The sequence below is a fragment of the Spermophilus citellus genome, assembly GCF_964194105.1.
Source record: "Spermophilus citellus genome assembly, chromosome: 13".
Lineage (NCBI taxonomy): Eukaryota > Metazoa > Chordata > Mammalia > Rodentia > Sciuridae > Spermophilus > Spermophilus citellus.
In genome coordinates, this window is record NC_138193.1 from 103657579 (window position 1) to 103671788 (window position 14210).

A 14210-nucleotide genomic window follows, 5' to 3' on the forward strand; every position below is an offset into this window, starting at 1 on the left:
TTAAAAACTAGTTGAGCTTTCAGCAACTTTTTAGCTTGAACTTGTGAGACAGAATTTTACTAATGACTGACTTATGCTTCTAAAAAAATTTTAAGAAATGCATATTTTAACTTAGGTTTATAATTGTAATTGTGTGGTTCAAGAAGTGAAAACTAAGAAATCAAGTTTACTTTTTTCCACATCATTCTTTCACACCTAGATTATGTGGTGTGCAAGGGTCTACTGTAACCCATAGAATTAATACAGCACATTCTCCTAGACTATGTATCATTATTGGGGAAGGAAAATATTTGCGTATTTTTTTAAAAACACATAGGATACACTACAATAATTATTGTAAAAAATTATAAATTGATACTTTGAAGGAATTTGTTTCTTGAGATACTTGGGATTAAAGACCCACTTTCTTCATGGTATACTTTGTCTTCAATAGTTAAACATATTTCTTCCCTAGGGCTGAGGTTGTGGCTAAGTTGTAGAACACTCCCCTAGCATGTGTGAGGCCTTGAGTTCGATCCTCAGTACCACTTAAAATAAATAAAAAAATAAAGATATTGTGTTTAACTAAATATAAATATTTAAAAAAAAAGTTCTTCCCTATATCTTGTAGCAGAATTCTGCCTGCATAAAATTAATAAGAAATGTTTTTCTAATTGAGTAAATGCCCCTTAATCTCAAACTCTAGATTTGAATAGTTAAATCTTCAAGAAATAGTACATGAAAGTTGGAACTAGGAATGATTCTATCAGCAAATATTATATACATACATAGCATTGTGTTTTGTCCATAGGCATATAGTGTCAAAATTAATATCAATGTTTTTGAGGTTCTAGACTTAACCATTCAGTAGGAAATATAGACAGTAAATGATGTGATTAAGATGAGCACTACCAAAGGAGAAAAGACTTTGGCAGTTTGTAAAAAGCACTTAGTAGGGTGCTGTCAGTGGGTGTTGGTAGCAACAGGGAGGAATTATTGAGGAAGTGATATGTAAAATGAGGACCGCAGAGTGAATAATACCAGGCAAAAGATGGTGAGAGTAAGGAAGGGTGTTTTAAGAAATAACATGGTAGAGGTGGGCTAGAAAGCCTTTGATGCTTTCTTACAGTTTGAAAAACTGTAAGAATTATAGAATAGCTAGGATGAAGGACACAGGAGTTAGAGATAAGAGGTCAAGATTATGTGGGGCCTTGTACAACTCACGGGTAGTAGAAGACATGAAAGTGGATGAATTGATTAAATTTCTGTTTTCTCTAGATTCTGCTATAGAAGAGAGTGAGTTACAATAAGGAAAGAACAGATGTAGGGAGATCAACAAAGAAGGTATCATTGTTCGTAGAGAGGAAGAAGAACTTTGAAATGATTTGGGTCGATGTGTGGGGCATGGAGGGGAAAGATGAAACAGGAAGCATCAGCGATGATTGACTTTCAGATTAATCGTTTCAGCAGTAGAGTATATTGAGTCAGGAAACTTGGAAAGAGGAGCTGGTTTTCTTTTGCTTTTTTGTTTTGTTTTTAAGACAATATCATTTTGAATGCATTAATTTTGAAGTGCTTCTGTGATATCCAAGTGAAATTGTAAAATGGAAAGTTGCATATTATGTGAAGAATACAGATATCAAGTCTGGCCTTTATTTGGCAGTTATTAATATATTATTTAAGTCATAGGAATAATTTAGATTGCTGAGGGGGAGAGGAAAGGCAGATCCAAGTCTCAGCCATGGAAATGGTCATGGAATCCATATAAGCCAAGGGAAGAGAGAATTGAGATTGAATAAGTCACGATTATGCAATATATGGTCAGATACTATGAGTATTGACAAAAACGAACTGTATTCAGTGACAATAATCTTTATAGATGACTGTGGCAAGACAGATTTCATTACTAGGGGGAAAACAGTTTCCAGACTTGTGGAGCTGGAAAACATGAGAAAATGGAAAAGATGTAGATAATTTTGATGAAATTTGGTTGAAAAAGGAAGAATTTTAGAGGAAGAGGTAGGGATAGGGATGGGTAGTGGTGGTTTTGTTTGTTCCTCAAAAAATAAGTACATAAAGTTTAAAGCAAAGTAATGGAAAGGAGTTAATGAAGAGGGTCAGGTGGAAAGAAGAATGAAAAGATAAAATTGAAAATCAGTGGATTTAGACCATTGAGAGTCAAAGGGGATAAAGTCCATTCTGTGCAGGGATAGAGGCTGGATTTAGGTATAATGAAGCCCCCTGTCTTTTGCAATAGGGCTGCTTTACATTAATAGATTAGGTTATTGGAAGTAGGAGGGAGTTCCTGTCTGGCTTTTATATGCTCTGAAGCTGGAGGCAGGGAGAATGAGTGAGGGAGCCAGATGACAGTTGTGTATGAGATTTGAAAAGAGTGATAATGGATTAAACTTATCCTAGAGAAAGGGAAAGTGAATTGAATGTGGGGGGAAGTAAGGTCTATAATGTTAAGGCTCTTATAGGGCATGGAAAGCATGAATGAAGGGGAAAGACTATATCAGGTACACAGAATATGAAGTCTGGAAGCCCTTCACAAGCTGATCTCATGACTTGATACTTGATATTTGGTGATTTTGTTTATGAAAAATATTTTGAGGAATAAATCACTTCTAATTTTTCAATTACCTTTGGAATGGGTACTGATTATGTTTTAAGGATAAATCAGCCTATCTTTCATATATGGAATAAAGAGAGAAAATGGGACAGTGAATTTTGGCACTTATCTATACTTGTGTAGTTTTGACCTTTAATTCCTGTGCTCTTCTTCATCTGAAGAATATTTGGCCCAATTTTTAGTGCAGAAATTAGCAGAACTATTGCACTAGCAAACGTATGCCAAAGAACCAAAAATACATTTATTTTCAATTTAGTAATTTTCTAACAAATCTTTATATAGTATTTGTATAGGCATTGTTTTCAAAATAAATAAATTTGTAAAAAAAATTTTTGTTTAATGTTATTAAGAAATATATCCTTTTTTCCCCTCTCATTTAAAGCGACTTACTGAACTAAAGCGCCAGTGTTTGGAGAAAGAAGAACGTTTTCAGAGTATCGCTGGCTTAAGTACAATGAAGACTAATTTAGAGTATTTGAAACATGAAATGGCTTGGGCAGTGGTAATTTTCACCTAATTAGTTATTCACATATATTTGTAACATATGCAGTATATTTGGGGACTGCTAGTCTCAGTGATTTGCTGTATAATTTCTTTTTAGGTCAACGAAATTGAAAAACAATTGAATGCTATCAGAGATAATATCAAAATTGGAGAAGATCGTGCTGCTAGACTTGATAGGAAAATGGAAGAACAACAGGTTGTTAAATCTTTTTATACAGATGTATTAGGTTAAATCCTGTGAGATTGCTGATATTAGATAACTTATGGCCTACAAAAGTGGCAGTTTAAACCTATATTTTATCTATACTTGAATTTCTTGTTCAGTTGAAGTAGACCTACACTCATTCCGAGGACTATGGTGATAACCATCTTTTGAAAAAAAAAATGCTGTGTTTGGCTATCTCAACCTGTTTGAGGCTAGGGTTGCATATCTCTCAGGCATGTGGACATGACAGAGAGATATTAGAACATGAAGCTTTCACTCTTGGGTTCATTTTAAGGAGTTGGAACACAAAAGACCTGAGAAATGAGAGGTACCAAGATGATAGAGTGATATCAAAGCTAACTCAAGAAGTATAAGAATTGAGAACTGAAAATAATGCCCAGAGATTGCTAATGGAACTTTAAGGGAACTGATTTTTAGATCCCAGAACCCAGATTTCCTGTCAGGATTTCATATAGCTAGAAACATGTTAGATAACTTATTAGGCTAGATTAATTTTAACCTGAAATTTAAAAGCTCATGTAAAAAGTATTCTGTCTAAAATCCAAGAAAACCATAAATATATTCCCCATGGGCCTAGAGATCGAAGTTGGTTGAAACACTGAGCAATATCCCCAGTAATTTATATTTTTATTTTGAGATGGATTCTCACTAAATCCCAAGGCTGGCCTCAAACTTGCAATCCACCTGCCTTAGTCTCCCAAGTTGCTGGGATTACAGAATTGTGCCACCACACTTGGCTTTCCTTTTAAGGATTATGGCATTAATCCATCAAAGGTAATAATTGAGTATTCAAAAACAATAGAAATGGTGAAGATAGTACATTTACTTAGTGATCTCTGGAATGAGGTTCTTTTACCCTCTTCAGATAATAAATGGAAGTTCGACCATATCCACATCTCTCACCTCAGATTTTCTGAGAGAATATTCTGAAATTTTCTCTGTTAAGTATTTTTCTCCTTAGACATCTCTCGATGTAACTATGGAACCCAGTCAGAGAAATAGTTGGATATCTCTTTTTCTCATGATATTTAGTTTTGGTAAACCTTGCTCCACTTAAGAATTTCATCACTCTTCAAAAATCTTCACAGTAAATGACAAATTTTTGAAGGGTAAGGACTATCTTGTTTTATCTATATCTTTCCCAGCCTTTACATAAAGCCTTTCACAAAGTGTACACCTGATTTTCACTTGTAGAATTGAGGTTTGTTTTTCCTTTCTTTCTTTCTTTCTTTATTTATTTATTTATTTTAATTAGGTATATATGACAGGCTGCATTTTGATTCATTGAACACAATTGCAGCACAACTTTATGTTTCTATGGTTGTACACAGTGTAGTAGAATGAGTTTTGAATTGAAGGTTTCTGCAGTATTTCATGGCCAGGTGTGGTGGCACATGCCTATAATCCTAGTGACTTGGGAGGCTGAGTCAGGAGGATTGCAAGTGAGACCCTGAGCAACTTAGCAAGACACTGTCTCAAAATAAAAAGTAAAAAATGGACTGGGAATGTGAATCAGTGGTTAAGTGCCTCTTGATTCGATCCTGTCTTCAAATAAGAGTGTCTAAATCAGACTTTAAACTTTTTGTTTAGAACCTAACTTAAAGTGATTTGAATGAATGTTCATATCATGAATCATGTTTAGTTCATGTAACACCTAAGTCTTTTTAATATTTTTATTAAACCATAATTCTTCAGCATATTGCCCTTGAGTGGTTTCATGTTACAGTGACAGAGTTTAATAGTTGTGAAAGAGACCCTATGGCCCATAACGTCTGAAGTACAGAAGTATGGCCCTTACCACCTAAAGTCTGCCTTTTCATAGAGAAGATTGGTGACTCCTATGTAAATAGTTCACCAGTTTTTCCTCTTTAGTCCATGCCTATTGTCAGTATCTCATTTTGGTCCCTTAAGATTTCCTTTTCCTTTATTTTTTTAAATACCATCGTGCTTTCCACTTGCTTTCAGAGTGATGTGACATGCAGATTTGTTCATATCTTGTCCTTTGTAGTCTAGAAGATTCCATTTTAAGCTGTTTATCATGAATTGTTTTATTTGAAGATAATTGTTTTATATTTGTATCCCCAGGTGATTAGCATATTTGTTGGATAACTGTGTATTAAAATTAAGTTACATTTTAGTATTTTCTATAATTACGTTTGTTTACCTAGTGTCTTGTGAAGTTAAATTTATTTTTGGTATTAAACTGTATAACTTTTTGAGTTTTTCCTCTCTTTATTGATGAAAAATGAGATATACTCAAATTATGTCATTTTTGTTAAAGGTCAGACTTAATGAAGCAGAGAAAAAATACAAGGATATTCAAGATAAACTAGAAAAGATTAGTCAGGAGACAAATGCACGAGCACCAGAATGTATGGCTTTGAAAGCAGATGTCACTGCTAAGAAAAGGGCCTATAATGAAGCTGAGGTGAGAAAATGTTCTGACCCGGAAAAGTAAAGCTGCATAGTGAATATAAAGATTGTTCATCTATTTTTTTGAATTGTTCATCTGTTTTTTAAGAGTGGGTGTATATCACAATTAAAATCTGTGTTGCTTCTATGCTTTAAAAATATAGTTATTTCAAGTGGCTGTGAATACTTTTATTATAAAAATGTTTTTTGGTGCATAGTTAGCTTCTGATTTGAAAATCTGACAGCAGTAGAGTTGAATGGAATACTTGTTTTTTCATTTTACTAAATAATGTTTAGTTTTTTTGTTGTTTTTTGTTTTTTTTGTTTTTAGGTTTTATATAACCGTTCTCTAAATGAATATAAAGCATTAAAGAAAGATGATGAGCAGCTGTGTAAAAGAATTGAAGAACTAAAAAAAAGGTAAGGTAGTTGTTTTGTAGTTTTCATGAATACTTTTGTGACAAAGTAATCTAGGTGCAATGGAGTATTATATTTTCTGTATTATTGTTAGTGTAACTAATACATTGGCTTATGCTTTTAAAATGTTTTTTATGTAACAGTTTTCACTTTTCTTTCTTTATTGTTAGCACTGATCAGTCTTTGGAACCTGAGAGGTTGGAAAGGCAAAAAAAAATTTGTTGGTTAAAAGACAGAGTAAAGGCCTTACAGGACCAGGAAAATTCAATCAATCAAGAGATTGAACAGTTTCAACAAGCCATAGAAAAGGACAAAGAAGAATATACTAGAATTAGGTAAGCTGCAACATCCTTAAAATAATTTTTTTCAACTACTTCAATTTTTATATAGCTTTAATCTGTATTTGAAGAGAAATCCTAGGGTTTTTTGTTTGTTTTTGAAATAAGGGATCTTTTAAAATAACTTTTCCAAGACTTTTCTTAAATTTGTACATTTGGACAGTTTTTTAGATTCCTGGTCCATTACTTTTGCAACATTTTTTTCATAGTAAGTTTTGAGGACTGCCAACTACTTTTGTCTTGTAGTGTAATTTATTTTCAAATAAAAAACTCTGCCTTTCATTTTTAGGGTATCTGGGTTATTCAATGGTATACAACAATTAAGGGCATACCAATAACTGTTTCTATGTAACTGTCACATATTTATACAGTATGTATAACTGTCTCTTCTGGTTTTCTGCTTTTATTTTTTAGGGGAGAAGAACTAGATGTGAAGCATGCACTGAACTATAATCAGAGGCAATTGAAAGAACTGAAGGATAGTAAAACTGATAGACTGAAAAGATTTGGCTCTCATGTTCCAGCTCTTTTGGAGGCAATTGATGAAGCTTACAGACGGGGACACTTTACCCATAAACCTGTAGGCCCTTTAGGTATTTGTCGTGATTTAGTGAGGATATAATAAACATTAGGAATGAGTTTCTATCTTCACCAAGGGTGGGGGTCTATTGAATCTAGGTATATGGAGACAGGGTCTCACTGAGTTGCTTAGTACCTCAATTTTGCTGAGATTGTCTTTGAACTTACAACCCTCCTTCCTCAGCCTCCCAAGCTGCTTGGATTACAGGCTAGGTATATAGTTTTGTGTGGACTTTTAATTGTACTAGTTTTTAAAATAATGATAAAATCATTTTAAATTTTGTAGCTTTCTTTTTGTACCTGTAAAGCATAAAACATTAAACATCCTTTTGAGAAAGAAAACTTAAGGAATCTTAATAGTTTAATAGTCTGGTTCTTTTATTTTTCCTTCCCAAAATGAATAACTGGATAAAATAATTTGGATGTAATTGATTAATGAGATAATCCAGTGGCATCAAGATATAGTGAAAAGAACACTCACCTGAATTTTATGTAGCCCTGATAAAATTCTTATCTTAGGTTTTTATTTGTATTTATTTATTTGTTTTTATTGATTTTTTAAAAATGACAGCGGAATACATTACAATTCTTATGACACATATACAGCACAATTTTTTTCATATCTCTGGTTGTTTATAAGTATGTGTCTTCCTACATTTACTTTGGATAATGATGTTCATCACATTCCACCATCCTTGCTAACCCCTTGACTCCTCCTTTTCTCTCCCACCCCTTTATCTTAGTTTTCTGTTTAGGCTGGACATCATAATTTCTAAATTTTCTTTCAATTTTAAAATCTTCATATATACCTGACATTTGAATTTTTCTAAATCAAGTTCTCCTGGGAGTTATCTCGGATTCTGTATACCATTAGGTAAAAATGATGCTATAAACATAAATATATTTTAATACTAAGCTGCTGCATTTAACCATGGCAGTAATGTCTCTTCATTTAAATATGTACTTATATAACAGCATCCATTTTAGTGGATGAGACTTTTTTCCCCCAGTGAAATCTAAAAATCAAAGCAGTTTTATAGAAAATAATAAAGGCTTAAATTCAAAATACCATGAGGGTTGCAGAAATGTAAACTAACATAGAAAAGCCACTGTTGACGTACATTAGCGTGGGATGGTTTTATTCAAAGGATTTGGTGTGTTTCCTCCCTAGGGTATCCAGTGGGTATGTGGGTATTTTCAGCTGAGATAAAATAGATCTGTATTATCATTTAAGCAGCTTTATATGAAAATATTAAGTCATTTATGAATTATAAAAAATTATATTAATATTGCAAAATAAGTATCTTGAGTCCGTCTATGATTTTCTCACTTTTAGGAGCTTGCATTCATCTTCGGGACCCTGAGCATGCTTTGGCTATTGAATCCTGTTTAAAAGGACTACTCCAAGCCTATTGTTGCCATAACCATGCTGATGAAAGAGTACTCCAGGCACTAATGAAAAGGTTTTATCCACCAGGGACTTCACGGCCACAGATAATAGTTTCTGAATTTCGGAATGAGATGTATGATGTAAGACACAGGTAATCAAATTAAATCCTGTTTCTCTTTTTACTTAATCATGTGCAATGTAAGAAAGAGTTGATGCTTTTAATGTTAACCATATGGATTTATAAAATTCCATCAAACCACTCTACTTTCAGTGTAGGCATTGGAGAAACATAAATAAGAGGTTCTTTAAGAAGGTTGAGGTTTTGACTGAAGTCTGTTGTGGGAGAGTTCAAGGACACAGAAGTTGTATGGTGTAGAAACTATACCAAGGAGGGAACTAGTATAAACCTAGCCAAATTAAGAGGGGGTCCTAGAGAAGGAACATTGGCATTCCTTACCCACAATTAAACTCTGAAAGTGATTTACAGAATTTATAAAAAGCTTTGTTTTCCTTCGATGAGCCTAACAAACCTCAAAAGCACAATACCTGAACTGACTTATTTGTTAACTACTGGACAGTCAGTGAGCCAGCCACAGTGGTGTTCACCTGTGGGCCCACCTACTTAGTAGACTGAAGAAGAATCCCTTGAGTCTAGTGGTTTAAGGCCAGTATAGGCAACATAGCCAAACCTGTCTCGAAAAAGAAAAAAGATTTATCTGTATATTCTCAGATCCCATTTTAAAATCCATTTCCCATCTCCATGTTTTCTTATAAACCCTTTGTGTGTGTGTGAGTGTGTGTTTTAATAAGACTAATGCCATGTTCTGCACATTTGAGTAAATTTGCATGTCTTTTTAAAAATTCTTTATGGGCTTTCCTGAAATTGGATAAGATGCATATGTAGTTTAAATAAAGAAGTCATTGAGTCATATGATGTAAGTTGGTCAGGGAAGAATTCAGAAAAGAGATGATAACTGCTCAGTTTTTTTCATTGGTGAGTTTGTCAAGTGACAGAAAATGCTAATTGCCTTCTAGGTAAATAAAATACTATGTGAAAGATGCATGAAGGCATGAGATTGTAAATTATTTTCCTCAAAAATAGCATTCGTAATTTTTATAGGAGGGAATAGATTAAAAGAGAGATAAGGCACAAAATCAGTAAGACTTATTAATTAGAAAAGAAGGAAAAATCAAAAATGACTTTTAGGTTTCTTGCTAGAATAACTAACTGAATGATATGCTATCAAGTGATTTAGGGAGAAGTATGAGGGGAAAAAGTAAATTTGTTAAAAGTACATAAAGTCCTGTTTTGAAGTGTTGATTTTGAACTATAGGCTATAGATAAGTATTTGGGAGTGAGGAGTAAAGTGTTTTCTCCTTCTTCCTGAAAATTTGACCTATGTTTATCTCCAGCTCTGATCCCAGGTTTCTAAAACCTGATAAAAATGAAATTTCATTTGTGCTACCAGACAGCATTATTTAATGATAAAAATGACCCATGACAGGTTAGTGTGATTGGACTGGGAGAATTTGGCACACCTGGTATGCATGACGACTCCTATAATCAGCTATTTTCCTTATGAAGAACTTATGAAGTTGTTATGAGAGATAGTGGCTTCTGTGAGGAATATTCTTCAACTTGCACTGTCATTTTGGAACCAAGAAATAATAGTCCGGAAGAGCTGTACCAATTGCTCTATGAACTGCCACAGGGACCCCTGTGAAGGGGAATGCCTGGAATTGCCCTGCTCGCACACTGTGTTTTCTGACCTATGTGATTTCCAGTTGCTTATAACGTGTTGGATTTGAGGGGTGCAAATGTGAGCTAAGTTTATGTTGTACGATGTCCCTTGTTTTGGAAGTTGGTGAGTTCATATGCTGAGAACTGGATCTTAGGAGTTGGGTGGAAGGCTTGGGGATTATCTGATTAAGGGTTTAGACTAGTTACCACAAATCTGAGAGGGAGCTGACTCAAAGTCCTCCAGAGGCTGCAGGATTTTTCACCATTAATGTGTGTTTATTTATAGATGTCAAAGGAGAATGTGTCCTGATGGATTAATACTATAATAAAGGTTTTTAGGACAGAAGAAGAGGAAGGAAGGAGTTGAAGATGCTATTGAGAGAATAGTTCAAAGAAAGCAAAGTCTGGGGAAAATGTTTAGGTCAGCCTGCATAAGACTAGACAGCAGGTTTGACATCAGTCTGGCAGGATGGGATAGAAAGCTGTGGTAAGACAGAAATTTAGAGTTTAATGAAAAGAGGTACTGGTGGTAGTAAATTCATGTTTTGACTTCAAGAGTAGGTTGCTGAAGCACAGAGTTGTTGAAATTAGTGGGAGAAGTTAGATTCTAGTTCTTTTTATTGACATGATATTGACAAGAGTCCTGAATATATTTAATATTATCAACTTTAGTTGCCTCACACACACATTTTGAAGGATTTGTTTTTATATGTGTAAATAACTTTGGCAGTGTAAATTGTGATTCAAATGCTAAATTTAAAACTTGGACATGTTATATTAATGTAAAAAAGAATAGTGAAATACTAGTAGAATATCTGCATGCATCAGATAATTAAGACTCATTTCATTCATTTAAGCTTACATTAGATAATGAAGGTAACATGCCTACCTCCCAGGGAAGCAGATAGTCAGGAACTATATAGTTCCCCTTTTTATCAAAAGAGCCACTTCTTTTTAGCAATAGTAAAAGCTGCTGGGCTATGCATCCTGCCAGTACTCACCCATAACTATGTCTGCATGTATTCTCTTACCTCTTTCTCAATAGAAGATGTGTTTTTTTCTCTCTAATGCTGTTCTGTTTGTGCTCAGAATCACATACTTTCTTGCTTGACTTGTGAACTCTTTTTAAAAAATAACTCCTCAGCCACACACTTTCCATTGACTTCTTATCTCTTTAAACATGTTAGGTCAGACTCTTCCTAAGGTATACTTTGCACTCAGTATTTTGAGGCACTACTCTCTGCTCCTAAAATATTCATTATATTCTCCAGTTATTTTTTTTGCCATCTCTAAAGGAAATACATATATATTTTTGTATATATATTTACTTAGGCATTAGATACTATTAGATACACCTTACTTAAATCTTTTACCCCTTTTGTTATTATGACACCATTTTCTTGATTGGTCTACCTAGTAGATGCTTCTTGACCTATTTTGTAGGCTTTTCTTCATCTACTCCTTTCATTAAGGTGCTTCTGCCATCTATGTTCATGGTCTCCTCTCTCATTCTCACTATGTATTCTTAACAATATATTCTTACATTTGTAGACATTAAAAATGTGCCAGGTTTTAAGCATGTTTTTTCCTGTACTTTAAATTTGATTGTGGTATTTTTTCCTTTTACTTGGCTATTAGAAATGACATTATTAAGTGATTTTATAAAGCCTAATTAGGATCATAAAATTATTTTGTCCTGGAACTTCTTTTACCAGTGAAGCCCATATGCTACCTTCAGTTTTATGCATAGTTTTCCTCTGCCTTTTGTGTCTTCTTCAGGCTTTCTACTTAGCTTGGTGTGGTCAGCCCGTTTCATAGTATCCTTTCCTTGTTGCCTTCCACTGACATCTCATTGCTAATGTCTTTTCTGCTTTGACTTCTGGACTAATTTTATAACATCTATCAACCTCCTCCAATTAATAGTAATGTAATTAGTTGTAACATAATTAATTATGAAGTAAATCCCTTATAAGGATAGCAAAAGGAAAGCATGGTGGCAAGTTGGTGCCGTATAGCAAACTATTATAGCAGCTCCATCTAATCGTGGTATGTGCTTGCTCAGATTTCACCAGAATCTCCTACTGCCTCCTCCTCTCATAGTCTCCTCTTCCCTTTCCGTTATCTCCTTGGTTTCTACTTTGTTCCATTGATATTGCTTGGCATTTTCTAGAGCATCCACTCCTTGTTCTTTGCTTCCACTTGTGTTTCTCCTTCCACTTGAACTCTATCCTAATAAGGCCATTTAGCTTTCAGTATCTCATTTCTGTTTTCCTTCATTAGGAAAACTCTTCAAAAGGAGATGTCTATATCTTCATATTCTTTCTTTCCCTTTAATCTTGAACCTATTCCAGTCCTTTTGTCTTTATTTTTTGTACTAGGGATTGAACTCAGGGGTACTTTACCACTGAGCTACATCACAAGCCCTTTTTATATTTTTATTTTGAGACAGGGACTCACTAAGTTGCTGAGGTTAGCCTAAAACTTTTGATCTTTTGCCCCAGCCTCACATGTCGCTGGGATTACAGGTACTCGCCAAAGTGCCGGGCTTCAGCAAACTTAACAGTGCTGAATTTGATAATCAGCTTTTACTATATTTACTGACTTGAATTATTAGCAGTATTTGGATTTGTTGATCATTTCATTCTTCCTAAAACACATTTTTCACTTGGTGCCCAGGACTATGCACTTCTGATTTTCCTAATTCCCCAAGTGTTCTGTTTTAGTATTTTTGCTTTTTCCTCCTCACCTCTGACTATATTAGCATTCCAAACCTCTCCTTAGAGTATGTATTATTTCTCTTGAAGTGAACTCACCCATTTTGATGGCTTTAAATACATACGATTACCAAACGACATCTCTACTTGGCTCTTTTTTTCTGAATTTTCCACTTAGTTGTCCCTAGGCATTCCAAATGTAACAGGTCTAAAAGTCAAACTCCTGATTTCCACCCTGAAACCTGCTCCTATAATCCCTTCCTTTTCATTTTTCCATTCCCAAGCCAAATATTCATCATTTTTGACTCAGCTGTGCCACACCTTGTTGGCTGAACATTAAAAATCTATGCAGAGTCTGAATCCTTGTAGCTTCCATTCTTGTTCATGCCATCCTCATGTTTCACTTGAATATTGCAGTCAATTCTGGTTATCCGACACCACAGTCTTAGGACAGCAGTCAGATCCTGTCATTTTTCTGTACAAAGTACCATAAAACTTCCATCTTTTTCCTTTATCAAGGGCCCATATGATTTGCCTTCCCACCGTGTTTCCTCTCTTGAATCTATAAGGGTTCTCCTTGACTGTTTAGTCTGCCACTGCACACTGGCTACAATTATATTTTCCTTTAATAAAATGTAAGCTATGCTCCATGAGAAGCTTTTTTGTTTTTGTTTTTCTTTTTAAGATTAGGATCGTGTTTTAGAAACCAGGGATCAGAGATGGAAATAAACAAGTAAGCATAGGTTAGATTCTTATGCAGAGAGAAAATACTTTATCCCTAACTCCCAAATACTTATGTCTAGCCTAAAGGTTCTCTACTGTCTGGAATAGCACCTTGAACATAGGTGCTCAGCAAATACATGTTGAATTAATGCATGAAGACGTATAAAACATATGAAAGTGCTGACTTGTTTTGAAATCCTAGGACTGACTAAAAACTCTTAAGAATACTATAATTGTTTCCCTTCGGTAACTTATTGCTTCAGTACCTACTGTTCTTAGTATGTCCATCTTTCAATGCTCTTAATAGCTCATGTGTTTCAAATTTAATTGAAAGATTGAATGTCTCTTACGGATCCCAAATTTCAATTTGTAAGAATATCTTTTCTCTGTTGATAATAAACTTTACTTCATTTTTTTATTGTTTTGTATCAGTAGAACAATTGTGTAACTATTAAAAATGTATTTTAATTCACTGTGCTCCATCATCCTATATAGAATTGAGAACTTGGGACTTAATGGATCTTAATTCATTGACTTATGTTTACATATGATTGC

General features: G+C 34.2%; 1 protein-coding gene across 3 annotated transcripts in view; it reads left to right on the top strand.

The window, feature by feature from the left end:
* Positions 1-14210, top strand: part of SMC6 (structural maintenance of chromosomes 6) — a 76889-nt gene that overhangs the window by 25634 nt on the left and 37045 nt on the right. The window contains exons 9-15 of one of the 3 annotated variants that reach the window (XM_081264121.1): positions 2994-3113; positions 3213-3311; positions 5623-5769; positions 6085-6173; positions 6341-6505; positions 6923-7101; positions 8424-8628. In XM_081264121.1, coding sequence (XP_081120247.1) covers positions 2994-3113; positions 3213-3311; positions 5623-5769; positions 6085-6173; positions 6341-6505; positions 6923-7101; positions 8424-8628 — 1004 coding nt within the window. Of the gene's footprint in view, positions 1-2993; positions 3114-3212; positions 3312-5622; positions 5770-6084; positions 6174-6338; positions 6506-6922; positions 7102-8423; positions 8629-14210 lie in introns of those variants that run through there. The other 2 variants (XM_081264120.1, XM_081264122.1) reach the window with 2 other exon arrangements.